Genomic DNA, 18049 nt, shown 5'->3' with positions numbered 1-18049 from the left:
AGAGGGGGGAGAGAGAGAGAGAGAGAGAGAGAGAAGGAGGGAGGAAGGGAGAAGGAAAGGGGGCTTGCATGAAGGAAGGAGGGGTGGGAAAAGTTTGAGAAGGGGAGAGAAAACGAGCAACTCTCTGATAGATAGGGAGTCCGACTGAGTCAGTGTGCGTTGAGAGAGGAGAAAGAGCTGTAAACATTTTAGCCCGGTGGCTGGAGAGGAGGAGGGATTTCCCTGACTTTGTGCCCTTTTTTAAACTTTTTGCTGTGCTTGGAGTTGCAGTCTGTGTCTTTCCCTGTTTTTAAATGTAGGTGGTACAGGCAGCAGTTGATATGCAAAGTGAAACAAGTCAGAGGCAGGGGTAGGGGTTTAAAAACCAAGGAAGAGAGAAAGACAGTGAGAGAGGAGAGAGAGAGAGAGGGAGGGGGGGGGGGGGGGGAGGCTAACTACTTTGAAGGAAAGGAACCATGCAAGTGGATGCTATCTTCTGTGGAGTCAGATTACACAAAATGAGGAACTACTCCAAGAGCACTTATTCAGGGCTCATCCAGCTCAGAAAGGTAATGATGTGTGTATGACAGCATGTGTACGTGTGTGTGCTGGCTTTCTATTCTTTACTTAACAACAAAGTCACTAAATTCTAAGAAAAATTGGGATTTAATCTCTAAAAATTATTATAGTGGATTATTAGATATATATGTGGTAACTAAATGTGCATTATTGTGTGTGGCTTTTGACTATGTCAGGAGGCATGTGTGTGTGCCCATGTGCAAAATTTACATCTTTGCTTTTTTTTTTTTTTAAAGCAATCTGGATGGTAAATTTTAGGGTGAGCTTTTATTTCCTTCTTCAGGGCTTTGGCTCTGGTTTCATGCCCTAGTTTTGCTCAAGTAGCCACTCTCACATTGTTTTCACCAAGTCCATTACTGCTTCTCACAAGAGACTTATCTGTACCTCGCTGAGAACACGTGACCACGCATGCACGCCAATGGTTTATCATCTCTCATTGGCTTATTACTCCCAAGTGCAAACAAAGTGATGATAGATACTGTGGTGAGTAATATGATAACAGTGATAATGTACACTTTAACCATAACATTCCACTCCGGCTTGTTGAGATGAGATGATAAGGAAGATGAGCATTCTTTGCTGTGAACAAAGCCACCACTTCATGCATAGACCACAGCACTTGTATTGTTATAGGGAGGCGGGCAGGGGTGAAATCCTCCTTACTGAACCAAAAGCTTCAGCTTCAGGTGGCTGTAAAAATCTAGAGATTAGGAGTTTGTCAGATTCATAATCCGGCATTATTGAAACTGCAAAGTTGGGTTTTAAATATATTGCACAGCACCATGAATACATGCAAAAGGAAGCGATACATCTTAAATCTTCAGCAGCAGTTTTTCTGGGGGGAATATAGTATTAAATGAGAAAAATAAGCAAAAGCAAACAGCTATAAATGGTCAGAGAAAACAGCACTACGCACAGGCTTCATCAGCATGAATCAATGGAAAAAACTGGCACACAGCACTGGCTCACACTGTTTGATTGTCAAGTGATTAGATAATACAATTGTAATGACCTTATTACAGCTACTGAATGGTCTGTTTTTATTGTAAGACATTGGTCTTTCCCAGGGAAATAAAAAGATGAGAAAAAAGAAAGAATCATACTGTCGTCTGACTGTTAAACGCCCCATGTTGGGTTATTATTCAGCAGAATGCACAATTAAGACCTAATCTTTTCGCCCTCTTTAACCTTTGCAAATGTTTTTTTTTATGCTTGGAAATATCATGGAGCTTTTAAAACAAACTTTGGTTTGTTTAAATTGACCGGAGCCTTTACTTCAACAGACATCTCTGGGTTTTGAAGGAAAAGTCAGTTTTATTAACCAACATATAGTATTTGGCAAGTTAATGTACAAGCCTGACTAGCAATTGATATGATGTTTTCCTCCCGTGGCAGAGCTTTGCGGTGAGAAGAAATATGTAAGATGGTAATCATTTACATATGGCTTGTGTTTAACGTATGTTTTGCACATGCTGAAGGGACACATGATAGAAACAAAATAGGAACCTATAGGTTCATTGCTCTGTATAGCTGTTAGTGATCAAAAACTCCACAAGGCAAATTTAACAGATGTGTTAAACACATATGATTCTTTCTTTTTTCTCAGGAAATTTTTAGAATCAACATCATTTTACTTTCCCAGGAAAGACCAATATCTTACACACATAATATTAAAAATATTACACATTTTAGCTCTTTTTGAATGCAGTAATCCTGTAACCAGAAAACTTTCTGAACTTGCAGGGTCAAATGTGGTCTGTTTTTTCCCCCTCTTCTGTTTGTGTTGTTTGTTTGTGCTTGATATGCTAATGCTAGAGACAAGACAGCTTTTATCTTTAACCAATCACAGGTCGCTTGTGTGTGTGTGTGTGTGTGTGGGGGGGGGGGGGGGTGTTTGTGTGTCTACTTAACTTGGTAAGGGACTGGCTGATTCTATAGCCAACACTGTGGAGAGGTTTATAGACTAGATAAAGTAGTGGGGACTGTCTGTCTACTAGTAAAGTTGTAATAAATGCACTGCAATCTTGTAAAGGGGCTCTGGAGCCATGATGTGTTACTATCACACACACTGGTCTGTCAAATTGGGTCAGTTGTTTACATTCCGAGTCAGACTGTCTGCTTGACTGCTGTGCAAAACAATGGACAAGTGGGCATTCGTGACCTTGAATACATGACTTTGAAGCTCTGCGAGTGTGAATATTCTGTCTTCCTCTCTCTGTGATTCATTTTACTCTCAGACACACATTCATTCTCCAAGCATTTTCTTCTACTTCTTCACCCCAAATTATTGACACAGTCATTGTCATGTCATGGTCACATTATGCTCATCCATGTTATAACTCAGTGACTCATAATTTCTACCATATTGACAGAAATGCATTATTACGACACGAGGTCCTAAATAAAAGTGGAGGTTAAGAGAATGTTTCATGAGTATGCATCAGCATGCTTTGTATGACGGGGAAAAAAAAACTCCTGACTACGCAAACACCAGCTGTTTAGCATCATGAAAAGTCTGTCATCTCTCACAACTGAATAAGCTTCTTTCTTTTTTTTTTTTTTTGTCCTGGAAGTCCTGAGCTGAAGTGGAGAAATGATCCTTGCTGATTGTTATGAGTCACAAAAGTGCTAATTCATCCAGGAAAACTGCTCCACTACAGGCTCAATTTACACAGGTTCGGTTTAAGTGTAAAGTTAATTGTTAGATGCTAGTTTTACATCCAGAACAGCTGTAAAGTAGGTTTTTACAAAAGTGCACAATAGGTGTTTTTTGTGTGTGTCTATGGGCTCGCACATGTGTGTGTATATATGTTGTTTATGTGTACAGCACAGGCTGCATATATGTTATTAGTGGCATGTGGTTGGTCTGTGTGTGTGTGATTGCGTGCGCTAGAGGACCTATCCCGTGACATCCGTCTTCTCCATTCTTTTCTGCTTTGAAAAGTGACAGCAGGACTTTAGGAGGGTATAGCCCATGCACCCCTCCTCTTGGAGGAACTGGCTTTTGACAGCCACTCTGCAGGGCAGCCTGTGACTTAAAGACTCTACCGAGCCAAACTCCTGCCGTTCCCAAGCCGCTGCTGTTATCACAGTGACACGCTTAGAAAAAATGTGTCCTGCGGTGATGGTAAAAGAATTCCTCTTGTTACAAAGATATGGCGGGAAGGGGGGGCTGATGCTGGTAGATGGTCATGGGTTTTGTCATGAACGAAACACACACACATACACAGATGCATGGATAATGCATACCATCTTAGACACCTTAAACCCTGTCTTTGTAAAAGTCAAGCAATACGCATACATAAACGACTGCATGGATAATGAATACCATCACACTGGATACTGAAGACATTTATCCAGTTGGCAGCTGGCCATAGTTTTTTCATTTGCTGACACTCTCTCTCACACACACACACACACACACACACACACAAAAACACACACACACACACAACACACAACACACACACAACACACACACACACACACACACACACACACACACAGTTTACACCTGGTAAGTGTCTTAGTTGAAATAAAAAGAAATCAGACCAAGGCTTGGGGGAAAATGCTGTGACTATTAATTGGACATTTAACAGGACATGTAAAGCTGAATCCTTGTCTTGCTGCTTTGTTTACATGGGTTACAGTACAGACTGTGAGTGGAGAGAGAGAAGCAAAGACATGGGGACAGTGTGATGCCAGGGTGTTAGATGTGGATTTGGAAGATCATCCATTGCTGGTTATGACCATCCAGTGCCCCGGAGTTGCCAGCTTGGTGAGGCCTTGTGGCAATGCCCACTGGCAGCATGTGTTGAGGGCATACACTACATCTACACACACATACACTCCAGACAACACACCTGCAGGAAAACAGGCACAGGAAAAGTCACATGGAAACAGACACAGAAACTAGACCATGCACTGACATATGGATACAAACAGATGTCCACACATACATCCAGTGATATACTGTACACACACACACGAGCATGCATTTACCATTTGTCAGGTTTCAAATTGTAACTCTTACTGCACTGTTCAGCTCACTGATTTAAGCTGCTTGCCTCATTGTTATGATTATTATTATAATTATAATTGTTGTTGTTGTTATTAGTAGAACAAATATTATTCAAATGATTTACAGAGTTCCAGTTTCTCTTATCTTTCTCTTCTCTTCAACCTCTCTTCTTTTCCTCCTCTCTTTCCTTCTCAGAGCTTTGACTGAGAATGAAAAGAATGTTGTTTACCTGTCAATTTAGGGATCCACTCTAGAATGATAATTAAAACAATCTCTAAATGAGCATTCAAGTGTAACAACTTAATGAGTAGATACTCCAGACACACTGCAGACACAGGGGAGCTTTGATCATACCAAATCATATCTAAACACTGTCTTGTTAGGTTCCAGTGCTGGGAAAGTGGTAGTTTTTACTTTGTCTGTCTCCAGTGTAATAATGGATATAATAATGTAATCTTTAATTATATTGCTGTAGCTGAGTCTGCCAGGATAAGCTCTGATGTTGCATGCCATTAGGATATAGAGTAATTGCATATTTTCTTTTGTATGTGTTGAGTAAAGTTTGCCCTGAAGTTCCTGAGGAGATGATGATGGAAAAGCACATCTTTAGATTGGTGTAGCTTGATTTCCTTCAGTTTTTTTGTTCAGTGGCTGTCTTGGCCCAGACTCGCAGTTGTTGGTCATAGGGTGTGTGGAGGTCAAAAATGTCGTCTTTGACTCTGACTTTGGAGTGTACTCTCTGGAAGTACACTTTCCCAAGATCTCGCCTTGTTGGGTTCCCCTGGGGATCAGCGGGTGAGTTATAAAAATCTGTTGTTTTTTTTGGTTTTTTTGTGCAAGCATGCAGAGGAGCAGAGGAACAAGGATGGGACGGGGGATGTCTGGTGGGAATTCTCAAGCGTGAATTGGGGAAAAACAGGAAGACAAAGGATAGGAGAGAATTTTGGCATTGGCCCTCAGCTCAGCAACTGTGGCTTGGAGGAGAAATTCGATCTGGGGGCAAGAGAATAAAGTTAGTGTGCTGAAAAAGGCAGGTTATTGTTGAAAGGATCTGTAGGTCCACTCACTGCTGCACATTCACTGTGGCTAAGCCTGTTTTGGAGATGAGAGGTTTTGCCATTAGGCTCAGGAATCCCATATTGAATGTCAGCACAATGTAACATCACATAGCTGTAAATACTACTCACTGTAGGTAATTGTAAGTTAGTCATTTTCTGCCTGTGAATGATTTTGGATTCAATGACACTTCCTCACATGTCTGCAAATCCCAGGTCCTTTGGGTGCTGTTAACAGCAGTTACAGGTATTGTGTGAGGTGTAGGAAATGTCACATCTGAGACCTGCATTTTAAAGGCGTGGTGAAATATAATACAGCTGTGATTGCAGATGACAGAAGGCGTGCTTATCTATTATCTGCATGAATTAAAATTCATCACTGCCTGCCAAACAGCAGGGATCATTGCTAAGAAGAGCACTGTAGCTCCTTTTGTTTTGCAGACTTTCCTGTCAATGACATTACTTAAGGCTGTTTCAAACACGAACTCTAGAGAATGTCAGGAGGATCATGCCCTGAGAGAAGAGAGTTCTGTATGAAAGAAAAAGAGGGGCTAAGGATTAAAAAACAGTACCCCTTCATCCTTGCTTCCAGTCCTTTACTCCCTCGTCCATCATGCTTTTCTGCTTCCATCGCCAAGACTGAGTGGGAATGAAAGAGAAAATGAAAGGGAGAAGTAAAAGCATGGAGGACTTGGGGGGAAAATTAGCCAAATTTGCCATTCCAGAAAGAGCTGGCTAAATGTGCAGTGGTGCAATAAATTCCTTGCCAGGCCACGCTCACTCACTCATGGTGAATTCTCCAGAGTATTACCTCCTCTATTCACAAATGAGCTTGGGTGGAGATAATCCGGACTTTGCAGTAGGAAGCTGGCTGGGTAAAGTCCGGGTAATGTCAGGGCCAACAGACTTGGGTGCTTGCATTCACACATACACCCACCCCCAGAGAAAGTCTGGAAAATGTCTGATTCCAGAACATGTCTGATGGGGCTTTAGTCTGTCAGTGAAGATTTTATGTTTCCCACAACCACAGTACTCAAACCACACGTGCATCTACACTATGATGTTATTTCATACTGTAAGATGAGTGTGTGGCGTATACTCATTAGGCTTTAGGATGAAGGGAACTGAAACTTTAAACGGCAGAACCATAAGCAGATACAGAATAACTTTGTTGTTTAACATCAATACAAGTCTTTTAATTGGTTCATTCAGCTACATTAGTGGCTCTGTGAAGCTTGGCCTAGACACAGCAATGCTTTGAGCTAAATGCTAAAGTCAGCATGCTAACATGCTCACAATAACAATGTTTAAGTTTATGCTGATGTTTAATCGGTAATTTATTTAAAAGTTGGCATACAAATGTTTGCCTGAGTGGCAGGCAAGCATTGCTCCCCAAGGGTCGTGACCCACCAAGCCAACAGTCACCATTGTATTAACAATGCCAGTTCAGTTTTGAACATATTATCTGATATATCGTGTATTAGAAGTAGCTACAAACCATCTGTGGTGAATGAGAGTGGTGTGAAAATGGTAAACTAACACTGTTTTTTTCATATTGTCTCCTTCTCATGCAGGTGACAAAACATGCCTGCTACATGTCTGTTAGATGTTGTCTTTGCGGTTTGTTTAAGTGACACTTGCTGGGCCAGACAAACGTCAACATGAGCTGACACAACAGTTGGTCTTTGTCGCTTTCTTTGAAGTTGGCTTGAAATTATTAAAAAAAAGTTGAAATGTATAAATCTGAGCATATAGTTAGCCAAGTGGTGGTTGTGCTTTGTGTGCAATTCACATGTGCTGCTCATATTTTCTAAACTATCCTACGTCCTAGAAATCACCCGCTAACATTGTATGTGATATGTCATTCTTTTTTTGTCCCGGTCCTGTCCTGGCCTTCTCTTCAACCACTGAAAAAGTGCCTTCAAGTGTTAAATGTTTCAAAAAGCACTTGTTTTTATGGTTTAGGTATTCTTAGGCCTTTAGCCATACCAAACCTTCATGACTGGCTGAAGTTCGGACTTGTGTTTCAGCTGCAAATGTAGCAAATGTGCATTTTTGGATTATGAAGGTAAAGTGAGAGCTGTTTAAAAGCACAGTTCTGAGATGAGTTGGCATGGACCCGTTGAAGCTGGTGGGGTAATTGGGAACAGACTGGGGATGAGTCAGGAGCTCTGCTAATGGTAGGGAGGAGGGGCTGACTTGTCTGTGGGAGGGAATCAAAGGACAGATGCTCCACCTCTGCACTGAGACGAAACATGACACTGTTTCCCAGATGGAGGGGTAGAGAAAGATTTGTTTGCTTTGGTTCCAGGACAGATCCCCCCCCCCCCCCTCCTTTCTCTGGATCATTGGAATGACCTTGCTTTTCTGCTGTGGGGATGTTACAGATTTCTTATCATACTGAAGTCTTTAGGGCATCATTAGGTTGGAAGCTCCATCATTTGCAGTGGCCACTGGAATGTGCAATGGAAGTCACATTGTCCAAAGGGAAGAGGATGCCGTTTGTAAACTCTGACAAATGGAGCAAGTTAAGTTGGAAGGACTTTGCTGATTTTGCTAAGTTCCCCTAGAGATTTCCTTCCATCTGCTGCTTTTCTGACCTTGTGCATGTCAGTGCTGTCCCATTTATCAACAATAAAGTCAAGTTCTTACTGTACTAGATGAATTGGTAAGCAAGAAAAATGTGCTGTGTAAAAGTCAGATGACGTCATTTCAGGAGACAGGATGTAAGTTGTTCCCCCACTTCCTGCAAGTCACGTCACACTTCCTGTCTGTTTATGTGCGCAATCCCAAACAACAAAATAGCTGCTCATTTCATGCATAGGCAGCCTGCTAAATGATGTCCCTTGGTTGTGCTTCACACCATAATTATATCCTCAGTGGTTTGCTCTGTTGCCCCAATTATAATTAAGGTCTGTTTATCCATTTTCTGAGGTAATATGTTGGCCCATTTCTCCAGCTCCCAGCAGGATGGTCTGCAGACAACAAGGCTTTCAGGAGTCTCAGATATAAAGAACAACCACAATAACAATCAATGCTCTATGTGTGGAGTAAGAAATACAACAATGGATACTTATGATATATATTTAGAATGGCCTGATAAGTAAAAAAAACATGCAGAGAGAAATTAATTGTATGTGGTATCCCCCATTGGTTCCTGTCTGGATCTGTGGCTAACCCAGTTTCAATGCTGTCTGGCATTCATCCTCTCCTAACAATAGAGGGAGCAGGGGGAGAGGTGAAGGGCCAAGTGGACAATGATTGTTTTTTTAGATGGGACACTGTCCTTGTCTTGTCCCCCCTTATTTTTTATAATCAGTTACCACTGTACATCACTCCTATCCCAGTGGACTGTAGTTCAATATAGAATGAAAACCAGCTGACAGAAAAGGGATAAGTGCAGCAAAACCCGAAAAAAAAGAGATAGAGATGAAGATGAGAGAGAGGTAAACATGGACGTTTGTAAAAGTCAGTGTACACTTCCCAGAGTTGTAACACTTTCTGATTGTCACATGCATTGATAGATACAAACAGAGATACAGGCACACATACTGTAGTCGATTGGCCTGTTTGGCTCATGTCCAAGGCCTTGCTTTGAAATCAGCTTGGGAAAGCAGCAGGGGCCCTGAACAGGACATAGAGACAGAAACAGGGAGCGAAAAAGAAAGAAGGACACTGCTGAGCCCAGATAAAATTCTATTGTTTGTTTCCCGACCCTCTCTTTCCTCTCTTCTCTCCACACATCCCTTCCTTTACAATGAACCTTTGCTTTCCTGATTCTTTAGGAACCATGCAAAACCCTTCTAAAGCCTATCAGGTCAAGGCTGCATGTCAGTCATTGTGAAATTCCCATGTTGCTCAAACCAAACAGTTAATGTCAGATCTGGCAACCCTGCAGTACTTGTAACAAATTGGCTGTACATGAATTATCTCTGCTCCACATCTGCAGAGCTTAAGAAGTGGTACAGTTCTGTATGAAAGAAAAAGAGGGGCTAAGGATTAAAAAACAGTACCCCTTCATCCTTGCTTCCAGTCCTTTACTCCCTCGTCCATCATGCTTTTCTGCTTCCATCGCCAAGACTGAGTGGGAATGAAAGAGAAAATGAAAGGGAGAAGTAAAAGCATGGAGGACTTGGGGGGAAAATTAGCCAAATTTGCCATTCCAGAAAGAGCTGGCTAAATATGCAGTGGTGCATTAAATTCCTTGCCAGGCCATGTTTTGGTATAGTGAGACATATTTTGTAGTGCTTAGGGTCCTCAACACCATGGGTGCAGAAAGAGAAAAGTAAATCTTTTTTTTTTTTGTAGAATCTAATTCACATTTAGAGCAACAGTGGCTCCTTTCCTTGTACTGGTTTTACATGAGGTCTCAGTCATAAGGATGAATAATAATTTAGGTGCTGTCCATTTTAATTTGCTTTCTGCATTTCATATTGTTTCCTGATAAATGCTACCTTTCTTCTGCAGGAATGCCCTGGTCCCATTGGTAACTGAAACAGTTGCCATTAAAGGCCTTGCTTAAGGGCACTGCAGTGGTGACATTCCAGCCGCGTCCAGTCATTCCAGTTTGCTCTAACCATTAGGCTTACCACTGTTCCCAGTCATAAAATAACATAGAGAGAAGGGGGGAAAAGGCATTCTGGGAAAGAACAAACAAGGGAAGATGATGTCATGACTTTAGCTGTTTCTGCAGGGCTGGGCAGAAGGATAGAGGGACAGTGGGGATAGTGGGGAGGATGAAATCTTTATGAGAAGCAGCTGTTGGGGAGAGGCAGGCAGGCCTCCACAGTGCAAAAGCAGCAGTCAGCCGGCAAGTCGCTGATAACAACCCAAAGGCCTGATAAAGATGGCTATGAAACCCTGAACCATCTGTGTGATAAAGCTAATTTAACTTCAACAGCAAAACTTGAAGTTGTGATATTAGGAGCTTAGCACCTCAACACCTGGCTGACATTTTCTCATGCTGCGTTCCATTTGTACTGTCAAGTCCGAATTTCCAAGTTCCCAGTTGGAAACTTTTAAATTGAACACCCACTGTGGGTTTTTATGCACAAAGGTATTTGTAGTGCTTTACTGGTGTTGTTAACCTGGCTAGAACTGGTATTGTTATGTAAACTAGCTGGTCAACTGTAATACAGTCGCCTCAGGTATGACGTCATTCGGAGCTCCGACTTCCAATTTGTAAGGTAAATGCATTGGTTGGATAATAGACTATGATGCATAGAAAATGTGAAGTTGACCTTATGCTAAGTTGTGTTTTAGCAGCTAGCCATGCTAAGTAGTAGCTAGTGGCAAAGATTGAGTAGATCAGCGGGTTTCAGCTTGTCCCTCTAGGGGTCGCCACAGCAGAACGTTGTACACCAGATGCCCTTCCTGCCGCAACCCTCCCATTTTATTTCGGCTCAGGACTGGCCCCAAGGGCCCCTTGGTGGCTGTCCAGGGCCACACCTGGTGGGTAGGGATTCGAACCCGTGGCCTTTTGCATCCTAACCTAATGCTCAACCACTGAACACTGAGTGTCTTCTGGAAAAAACTTGCTAGCACTCTACAGATTTTAACAGGAGATGCTCGGCAATATCCGGGATGTTGTTTATTTCAACATCACAACACTGTGCAAACAACAATCTTGTCCCAGAGCTATATGTGATTACATGTTATGAATTTGTCCATGACCAGATAACCACTGTCCATCCACTAATGGAGCACTCGTGCAGTGGTGTTATGCAACTGATAGGTGACGCCCTGCCTCTGACCCAGACTGCTGCTATCTCTATCTAATAAAAGGCTTTTAGGATTTTACCCTCTTCACTGAGCACCAGTCGCCTTTCATCTAAAGCCAAACCTGGAGGTCTGGCTTTAGATGATTTTTTTTTGTATAATACTTTAGATCTGAATCTCATTAGGTAAACAAGCTAATAGAATCAACAGGTGGTTTACACGATTTTTCAAAATTCTAGTAAACAATATTTTGAATATCAATCAGAAATATTGTGAGAAAATTCCATTCTAACACATTTTCCACTGCCATCTTCTCGTCCCAACACTCATCCACCCAGCTGCTGATAAACAATAACACTTCCTCTCCTGTGGCGTGTATGACCTGTCACACCTCAGAGCTCAGGCTGAAAGGGTTGGGGCAGGTAGAGGTCTTTTGGGTCAGTGTTTCCGGTGATGTTTTTATTGGCCACAGCAGATGGCTAACCTCAGCCTTTGCATTGTAATGGTGGCCATCTCACTCTTGGGGTCAGGGTTAACAATAGTTTCCATAGCTGAAGGAGACAAAAGCTTTCAGTGATCCTGAAAAGAGTTTCCTTAGCAACCAAACGCTGTAAAACGGGCAATGCTGTCAAATTTACTGCTTTTACAAGATGCTACTGCTTGTCAGGTTCAGACGAGTGCTGGGAAACTCTGCATGTATGAGTCAAGTTTGAGATATGTTCAAGCCCAATAAATCAGAATTGTGTGAAAATAGCAAATTACCTTTTAAGGCACTGAATAGCATTTTCCATTTTGGTCTTTGCTCTCCAAACACTGTAGTGGGGCAGTTTGAAAGCCTGCACTGTTTTCACAGTGCAACAGTATACTTATATTATTCTTTGCAATATCTACTTTCCTCTTTAGTTTTGACAACCCCTGTCTCCCCAGACTCCCTCTCTTTTTTTTGATTTGTTCCCTCTATTCATATCTCCCATCTTTCCTCTCCAACTGTGATATAGAACACTCTTCCCTGCTCAGAAAAAATTGTAAAACTAGGAGGATCTATACACTCTTTACAGCTCCATTTGCCAACCCCACTTTCCATGCACGATCTCTGTTCCTCATTTCTGCGTTGGATTTTACTAAGGAGAAAAGAATCAACAGGGGGAGGAAGAAAAATAAAATGGTTGATGTTTCCCCTCAAACATGTGACCTCTGCTCAGCTTACAGCTGAAAATAATTTGGCCCTGCAGGCCAGTGGATGGCGGGCACAAGCCTTTCTAGACTGCTTTTTTCATCTTTCTGGGGGCTAGGCCTCAGACCTATAGGGGTTAAGACAAAGCTACAAAGCTGAACAAAGCTACAATCTAGCTATAAAAGATGTCTGATTGTACATTTGTTTATATTATTCTGGAAGAGAAAAGTGCAGAATTATTCCACAAAAGGGGTCCCGATAGGCCAATTAAGTTGTTGGTGCAAGGAAGAGTTTAGCTATTTGGCTGCATTTTTATGAAATGCTCCAAAACTGTGGCATTTTTTATATGACTCACCTTGCTTCCAGTTGGGACAACAATTTGTGGAATTCAGCTGAATTGGATTTACATTCTCTAGGTAGACAGTGGGGAGAGAGGCGTCAGGTTGAATAATACTGGTTTATATGCTGGGGATAAAGAGGGGGTTTGGGTTATGCAGTGCTCAGGAAATGTTTAATGGCCTACAAATACCCTAAAGTATCTCAGCACATCTGGTAGAATCGCACATGTACACACGAATGCATATGTTAGTCTGGAGTATGGACTCCTTGGCAGGATGTGGAGATCTATGCAGGTGTGTTTTTATATGAGGTTTTGTGTGTGAATATGCAACTGGGTGGCAGAGCATGCATCTGTGAAAAGGACCAAATGTATGAATACATGCCAAAAGGAGTTAGCTCTGACTTGTCTGCCTCTTTTATGTTAACCACATCTATGTCATGCAGAGGCCAGGCCCTCCTGCTCCATGCCAACCCTACACCAAGGTTTGTACGTAAGCCAAGCCAGGAGCACTGTGCGCCACCACTTCTAATTTGATGGTATATGTGGAGGATCTTGCTACACTCCAAGTGGATCTGGTTTCATTATACTCAGACACATGGAGCAAATAACAATTTTGAGCCGGCCGAATATGTCCCCTTACAATCAGCTTGGCACTACTTGTCTGTAATGAAGAACAGAGGGGGAAATGTGCAGGGCTAGAGAAAATGCAGCGCATTAAAAAAGATATTTTCTGGAATGAAAAGATAGTTTGTCAAGAGAATCTGAAATGCAAAAGCAAAATGTGTGTAGAGGGGTTGTCTTGAAATTACTCCAGAAATCTGTTTTGGCAAATGCAAAAGCACAAGCACGAGACACTAAATGATAAATGTTGTTGAACCGAGTACTTTTCTCTGGCTTTTAACTGCCACTGATATTTTCCTTATGGAGCTTAATTATGTTTTGCTGCAATGTTGAGTTTTTTGTTTTTCCATATGTTTTCTCTAATGCCACTTGGGTCCTGGAAGCTAATGTCTGTTTATGCCTGTTCGTAAAGCTTTGTTTTCAGTTATGTCCTCCAGTTACCAATCAAGTGGGGATCGGTAGTTTGGAGGGACGCCATGCAACATGTGAGGTCGGCTTCTCTCCTGCTTGGTTTAGAAATTAGTTTTGCTATCCACAAAGTGAGTGGTTAGAGGTATTTGGATATTTTCCATAAGCAGGTTTTAAGAGAAGCTGTGTTTATTTTGACCTGGATTTAATTGCCGATCTATGTTTCTGCCTGTTTTTGTGAATCATCTCCATCTATCTAGTAAAAATGGACTAGCTGTAATATTTTCAACTGTAGCAGCAGTTTTGTTTGTCACTTAAGACCTATGAGCTGAAAGTCTCTTTTGTTCTTGACTTCACCATGTTTCAACATGCTTGTCAGACACACAGTGCAAGTAACCCACTGTACTAATACATTATGCTAAATGACTGTCTGTCTTTGTTTGACTTTTCAGGATGCCAGCTGCTAGCACCATGACTGGTGGGAGGGCCCTGCTGCTCTGTACGAACACTGACAACTGTATCTACCAATCGGTCAACGGGTAGGTGCCTTAAAACCCATTGAGATTATTTCATTAAGAGTTTAAAAAAAGTCTTCTCTTTGAGGAAAGTACCAGTACACTAAACTCACAGCCGACTTAACAATTTCAAGATCAAGTCCAACATAATGCATTTAGGAGAGATGTCAACATACTGCCTTAAGAAACATCTATATAAAAGGTTTAATACTTTGGTTGTGGATCAAATCAACATTTATGATGGAAAGCCTTCCCTCCATTGCCTAGATGAAACATCTAGAATATGTTGTAGCCGCATTTCTTTGGGTTGTGGTTTTGGTCTTTGACATAGTGACAGTCAATGTGTTCTGTAGTGTGAGTGTCATTTTGGACCCAACAAGCCACACTAAAAACACACATTATCAGAAATAAAGGTGAAAGTAAAGATACATTTTACAAGTAAATGTTGTCTGATTGATGACAGTTTACTTTTAATTTTGAACCAATACCTCTAAAACTAGTAGATAAAAAAAAAGTGAGAAAAACTGGCAGTCTGCAGCAGTTCTCTTTTCTCAGACATCTCATACCTCTACACGTTCCCCACAACATTTTGCTTGGGCCTTAACTGCACTTTTTCCACAAACACCATATATTTCTCTACTGCGCTTAAGCAAACTGGAGACACCCCTCGCCAGCGGGACCAATAGTATAAACAAAACAGGGCTAGACAACAGGATAGGGCAAAGTTGGGCATATGGCAACTGGATACTGTTACTGGCCCCCTGCTGCAATGGTCCAATACATCTATGGCTGCAATCTATGGTCCTTTCTGTCGATCTTAAAATACTGATTAGTGCTATTTAGATTACAGTGGTGGGGATTTAATTTGTGTCAGTAAGGGTTTTTCTGTGGAAAGATTTCAAATTCTTTGGTTTATTGTGTTTCTTAAAGGTTTGGTTCCTTTCTCTTGGGTAATTGTCCAAAACTGGAACATCATTATAACAATATAATTTTGTCTGCTGTTCTTCCTCTGTATCTATTTCAAACCCTTTCCCTTATCCATTTGTCATGCTGTATGTTAACTCAGCTGCTCGAAAATGCTTTTGTGCCCCTGATCCCTTCCTTCTTTCCACCCTCAATGACCCCCATCTCCACCCATCCATTGTTTGTATGTTTTTAATATCTGCTTTTTAATAACTCTCTGTCGGTCTTCATCACAAAGTGTCAGGAGGGAAGAGCAGTATTGACTTCCCCCTCCATCTGCTCCACTTGTCCTATAACTCTTTCACTCGACCCCCTGCCTACTTCTTTTTCTCCATCCCCATTCTCTATATGACCTACTTTTTCCCCTTCTATTGCTTCACTCTTAATAATCCTTGCATTTTCAAAGGGGCCAAACTAATAAAATCTATTTGGTCTCGTCTTTGGCCATAGTTTCAACATCAAGTTTTTTTTTTAATGGCCTCTGAAGAAACTTGAATCAGTAATTTTCCCGAGAGATTTCTCACAGATTGCATGACTGTTGCTTTTCTCATCCTACAATGTCGTCATATGTCACCCGCCAAGGCAGAATTTCCTCTGTTTGTTGGAAATTCAATCATTTGATGAATAGGCTTTGGGCCATAGTAGAGTTCAGTGGGTCGAGGACAGACTTAAAAAATGCACGTTTACACTTCAGCCTCTCGCTTCTTCTGTGTAAACTCTCCAGAAATAGCTGTGTGTGTAGTTTGTAAACTTTGCCCCCCCAGACCAGAAGTTCAAACAGTCATGACCCAGTAATCTTCCAGGGTTGACTCACAGCTAAAACTGAGGCAACCAAACAGATGTCTGTGCTCTTTTAATGAGAATTCCTGTTTACCCTATAAAACAAAGATATATTAGGACGCAAAAGTGAGCGTTGACATGTGGGGAGCATGATGCTTTGCTATGCACTCAAGGCAGAGACTGACATTTCTATGAAAACAATTGCACTTTAAATTGTTCATGTTCAAAAGCTAGTTTACTTTCTTTTCTCCTTCTGTTTATCTGGATTAAATTAAGTACCTATGAGGTTTGAGCAGTTTCCCACTGATTAGCACAGTCCCCTCAACCAGGACAATGGTCAAAATGTATATTTTATTTTTAATCTATTGAATCAGTCTATTTTTTAGCAAGAATTGTAAATATTTATTTGAATTCTTGGTTAGAATTATAGGTCATTTAGTGGAATAGTAAAAAAAAAAAAAAACACTTAAGCAAAATATATTGTGTTTCTCAGGTTTTAGGTAAGTATGTTATTTACCCTGTGTGTGTTTCCCTTCTAGGCTACAGTGCTGTGGCTTGAAGGTTGGGGAGGCTCCGCAATCTGTGGTGCCCCAGCCTCAAGAGCTGTGCGGGTCGCCAGGGGACAGAGACAGGAGGGACATCACTGTGTCCACCAAACATCACCTCTCTCCCCTACTAAGCCTGAGCGACAGCCTAGGTCCTCTTGACAACATGCTTGCTCATCAGAGAGCCACCACCACAGACACAGGGACTCCCAAACTGGAGAACGGATTGTGTGGTAAACTGAACCACAACAAGTCTCCGGCTGGGGTCAAGACTGCCAGCATCCGTGATAAGATCTCACAATGGGAGGGCAAAAAGGAGCCTGGCCAACTAACCTCTACAGGGACTTGTCCACTGAGCACGACGCAAAAGGAAGTGGAGACCGTGAGGAAAAAGGAATGCAAATCTTCAGAGGTCCAAAGGACAGATAGCAAGCGGTTTGTCAGCTGGGACAGACAAGACTCAGGGAAAGAGAATGTTGGAAAAGTAGGGGATTCAAAGCCTAAATCTCCGGAAGGAACAACAAACAAAGAGGTGATCATAGAGAAAGGGTTTTGGGCTTCTAAGCCTATAGAACAGCCCCAAGACAAGAAAACAGTTTTAACTCATGTTAAGAAACTGGAGAGGGTGACCAAGGAAGTTCCTGACAGACCTTCACTGGCGTTTCCTGGGAATTACTTCTGTCCTCCTTCGAAGGAGGAGCTGGAGGAAACAGAAAAGAAAACCAATGAGCCTATATTTGGGACTTTTGACGTGGCCCGGCCTGGTAGGTTGCGGAGGAGGAGGGACGGAGATCCAGAGAACGTATACAGTGAGCCAGGTGCTCCATCTATAAACCCTGTACCTAAACCTCAGAGAACCTTCCAGCACCACACACCACCCACAACCCCAGCTTTAGGGCCCAGCTTGGGGAAGGGAAAGAGGAACCTGCCCCCTTTGCCATCTATTCCTCCACCACCTTTACCCACATGCCCACCACCTGGGGTTTGCAGGAGACCTTGGGCTGACAAACCCAGAGACAGCAGTAACAGGTAAAAGAATGAGAACTAAGTGAAGACCATCCGTCTTACAACAGACACCCAGCCTTGACACAAAGACCTTTGATAAAGCTTATTATCAAGTATCAAACATCGAATGTTCTCAAGTGTTCTCCTGTAAATCACAGCTAACAAGTTATAGCCCAGTGTACCCTCTAACCTTCCTCTACCACTACCCATTCACTGAGGTGAACATCTACCACATCTGCTGTAAATCAAACCACCGGTGACATCATCCCATTTCTAAATATCCCACAAAATGAGCTCATTGGTTGGATCTGAGGAATGCACATAACAACATCTCTCTCCTTCCAGA

The 18049-nt window shown here is 42.0% G+C and overlaps 1 protein-coding gene across 1 annotated transcript in view; it reads left to right on the top strand.

Annotated features, from left to right (window-relative positions):
• The first annotated feature begins 220 nt into the window (after positions 1-220).
• Positions 221-18049, top strand: part of si:dkey-82f1.1 (DENN domain-containing protein 2A) — a 32308-nt gene continuing 14479 nt past the window's right edge. Inside the window, exons 1-3 of the mRNA XM_067501407.1 lie at positions 221-548; positions 14348-14434; positions 16693-17727. Coding sequence (XP_067357508.1) covers positions 14349-14434; positions 16693-17727 — 1121 coding nt within the window. The 5' untranslated portion in view covers positions 221-548; position 14348. The remainder of the gene's footprint in view (positions 549-14347; positions 14435-16692; positions 17728-18049) is intronic.

Source organism: Channa argus, chromosome 4 (assembly GCF_033026475.1).
Source record: "Channa argus isolate prfri chromosome 4, Channa argus male v1.0, whole genome shotgun sequence".
Taxonomy (NCBI): domain Eukaryota; kingdom Metazoa; phylum Chordata; class Actinopteri; order Anabantiformes; family Channidae; genus Channa; species Channa argus.
The sequence above is the reverse complement of the archived record's forward strand: the minus strand, read 5'-3'. Positions and strand labels throughout refer to the sequence as shown.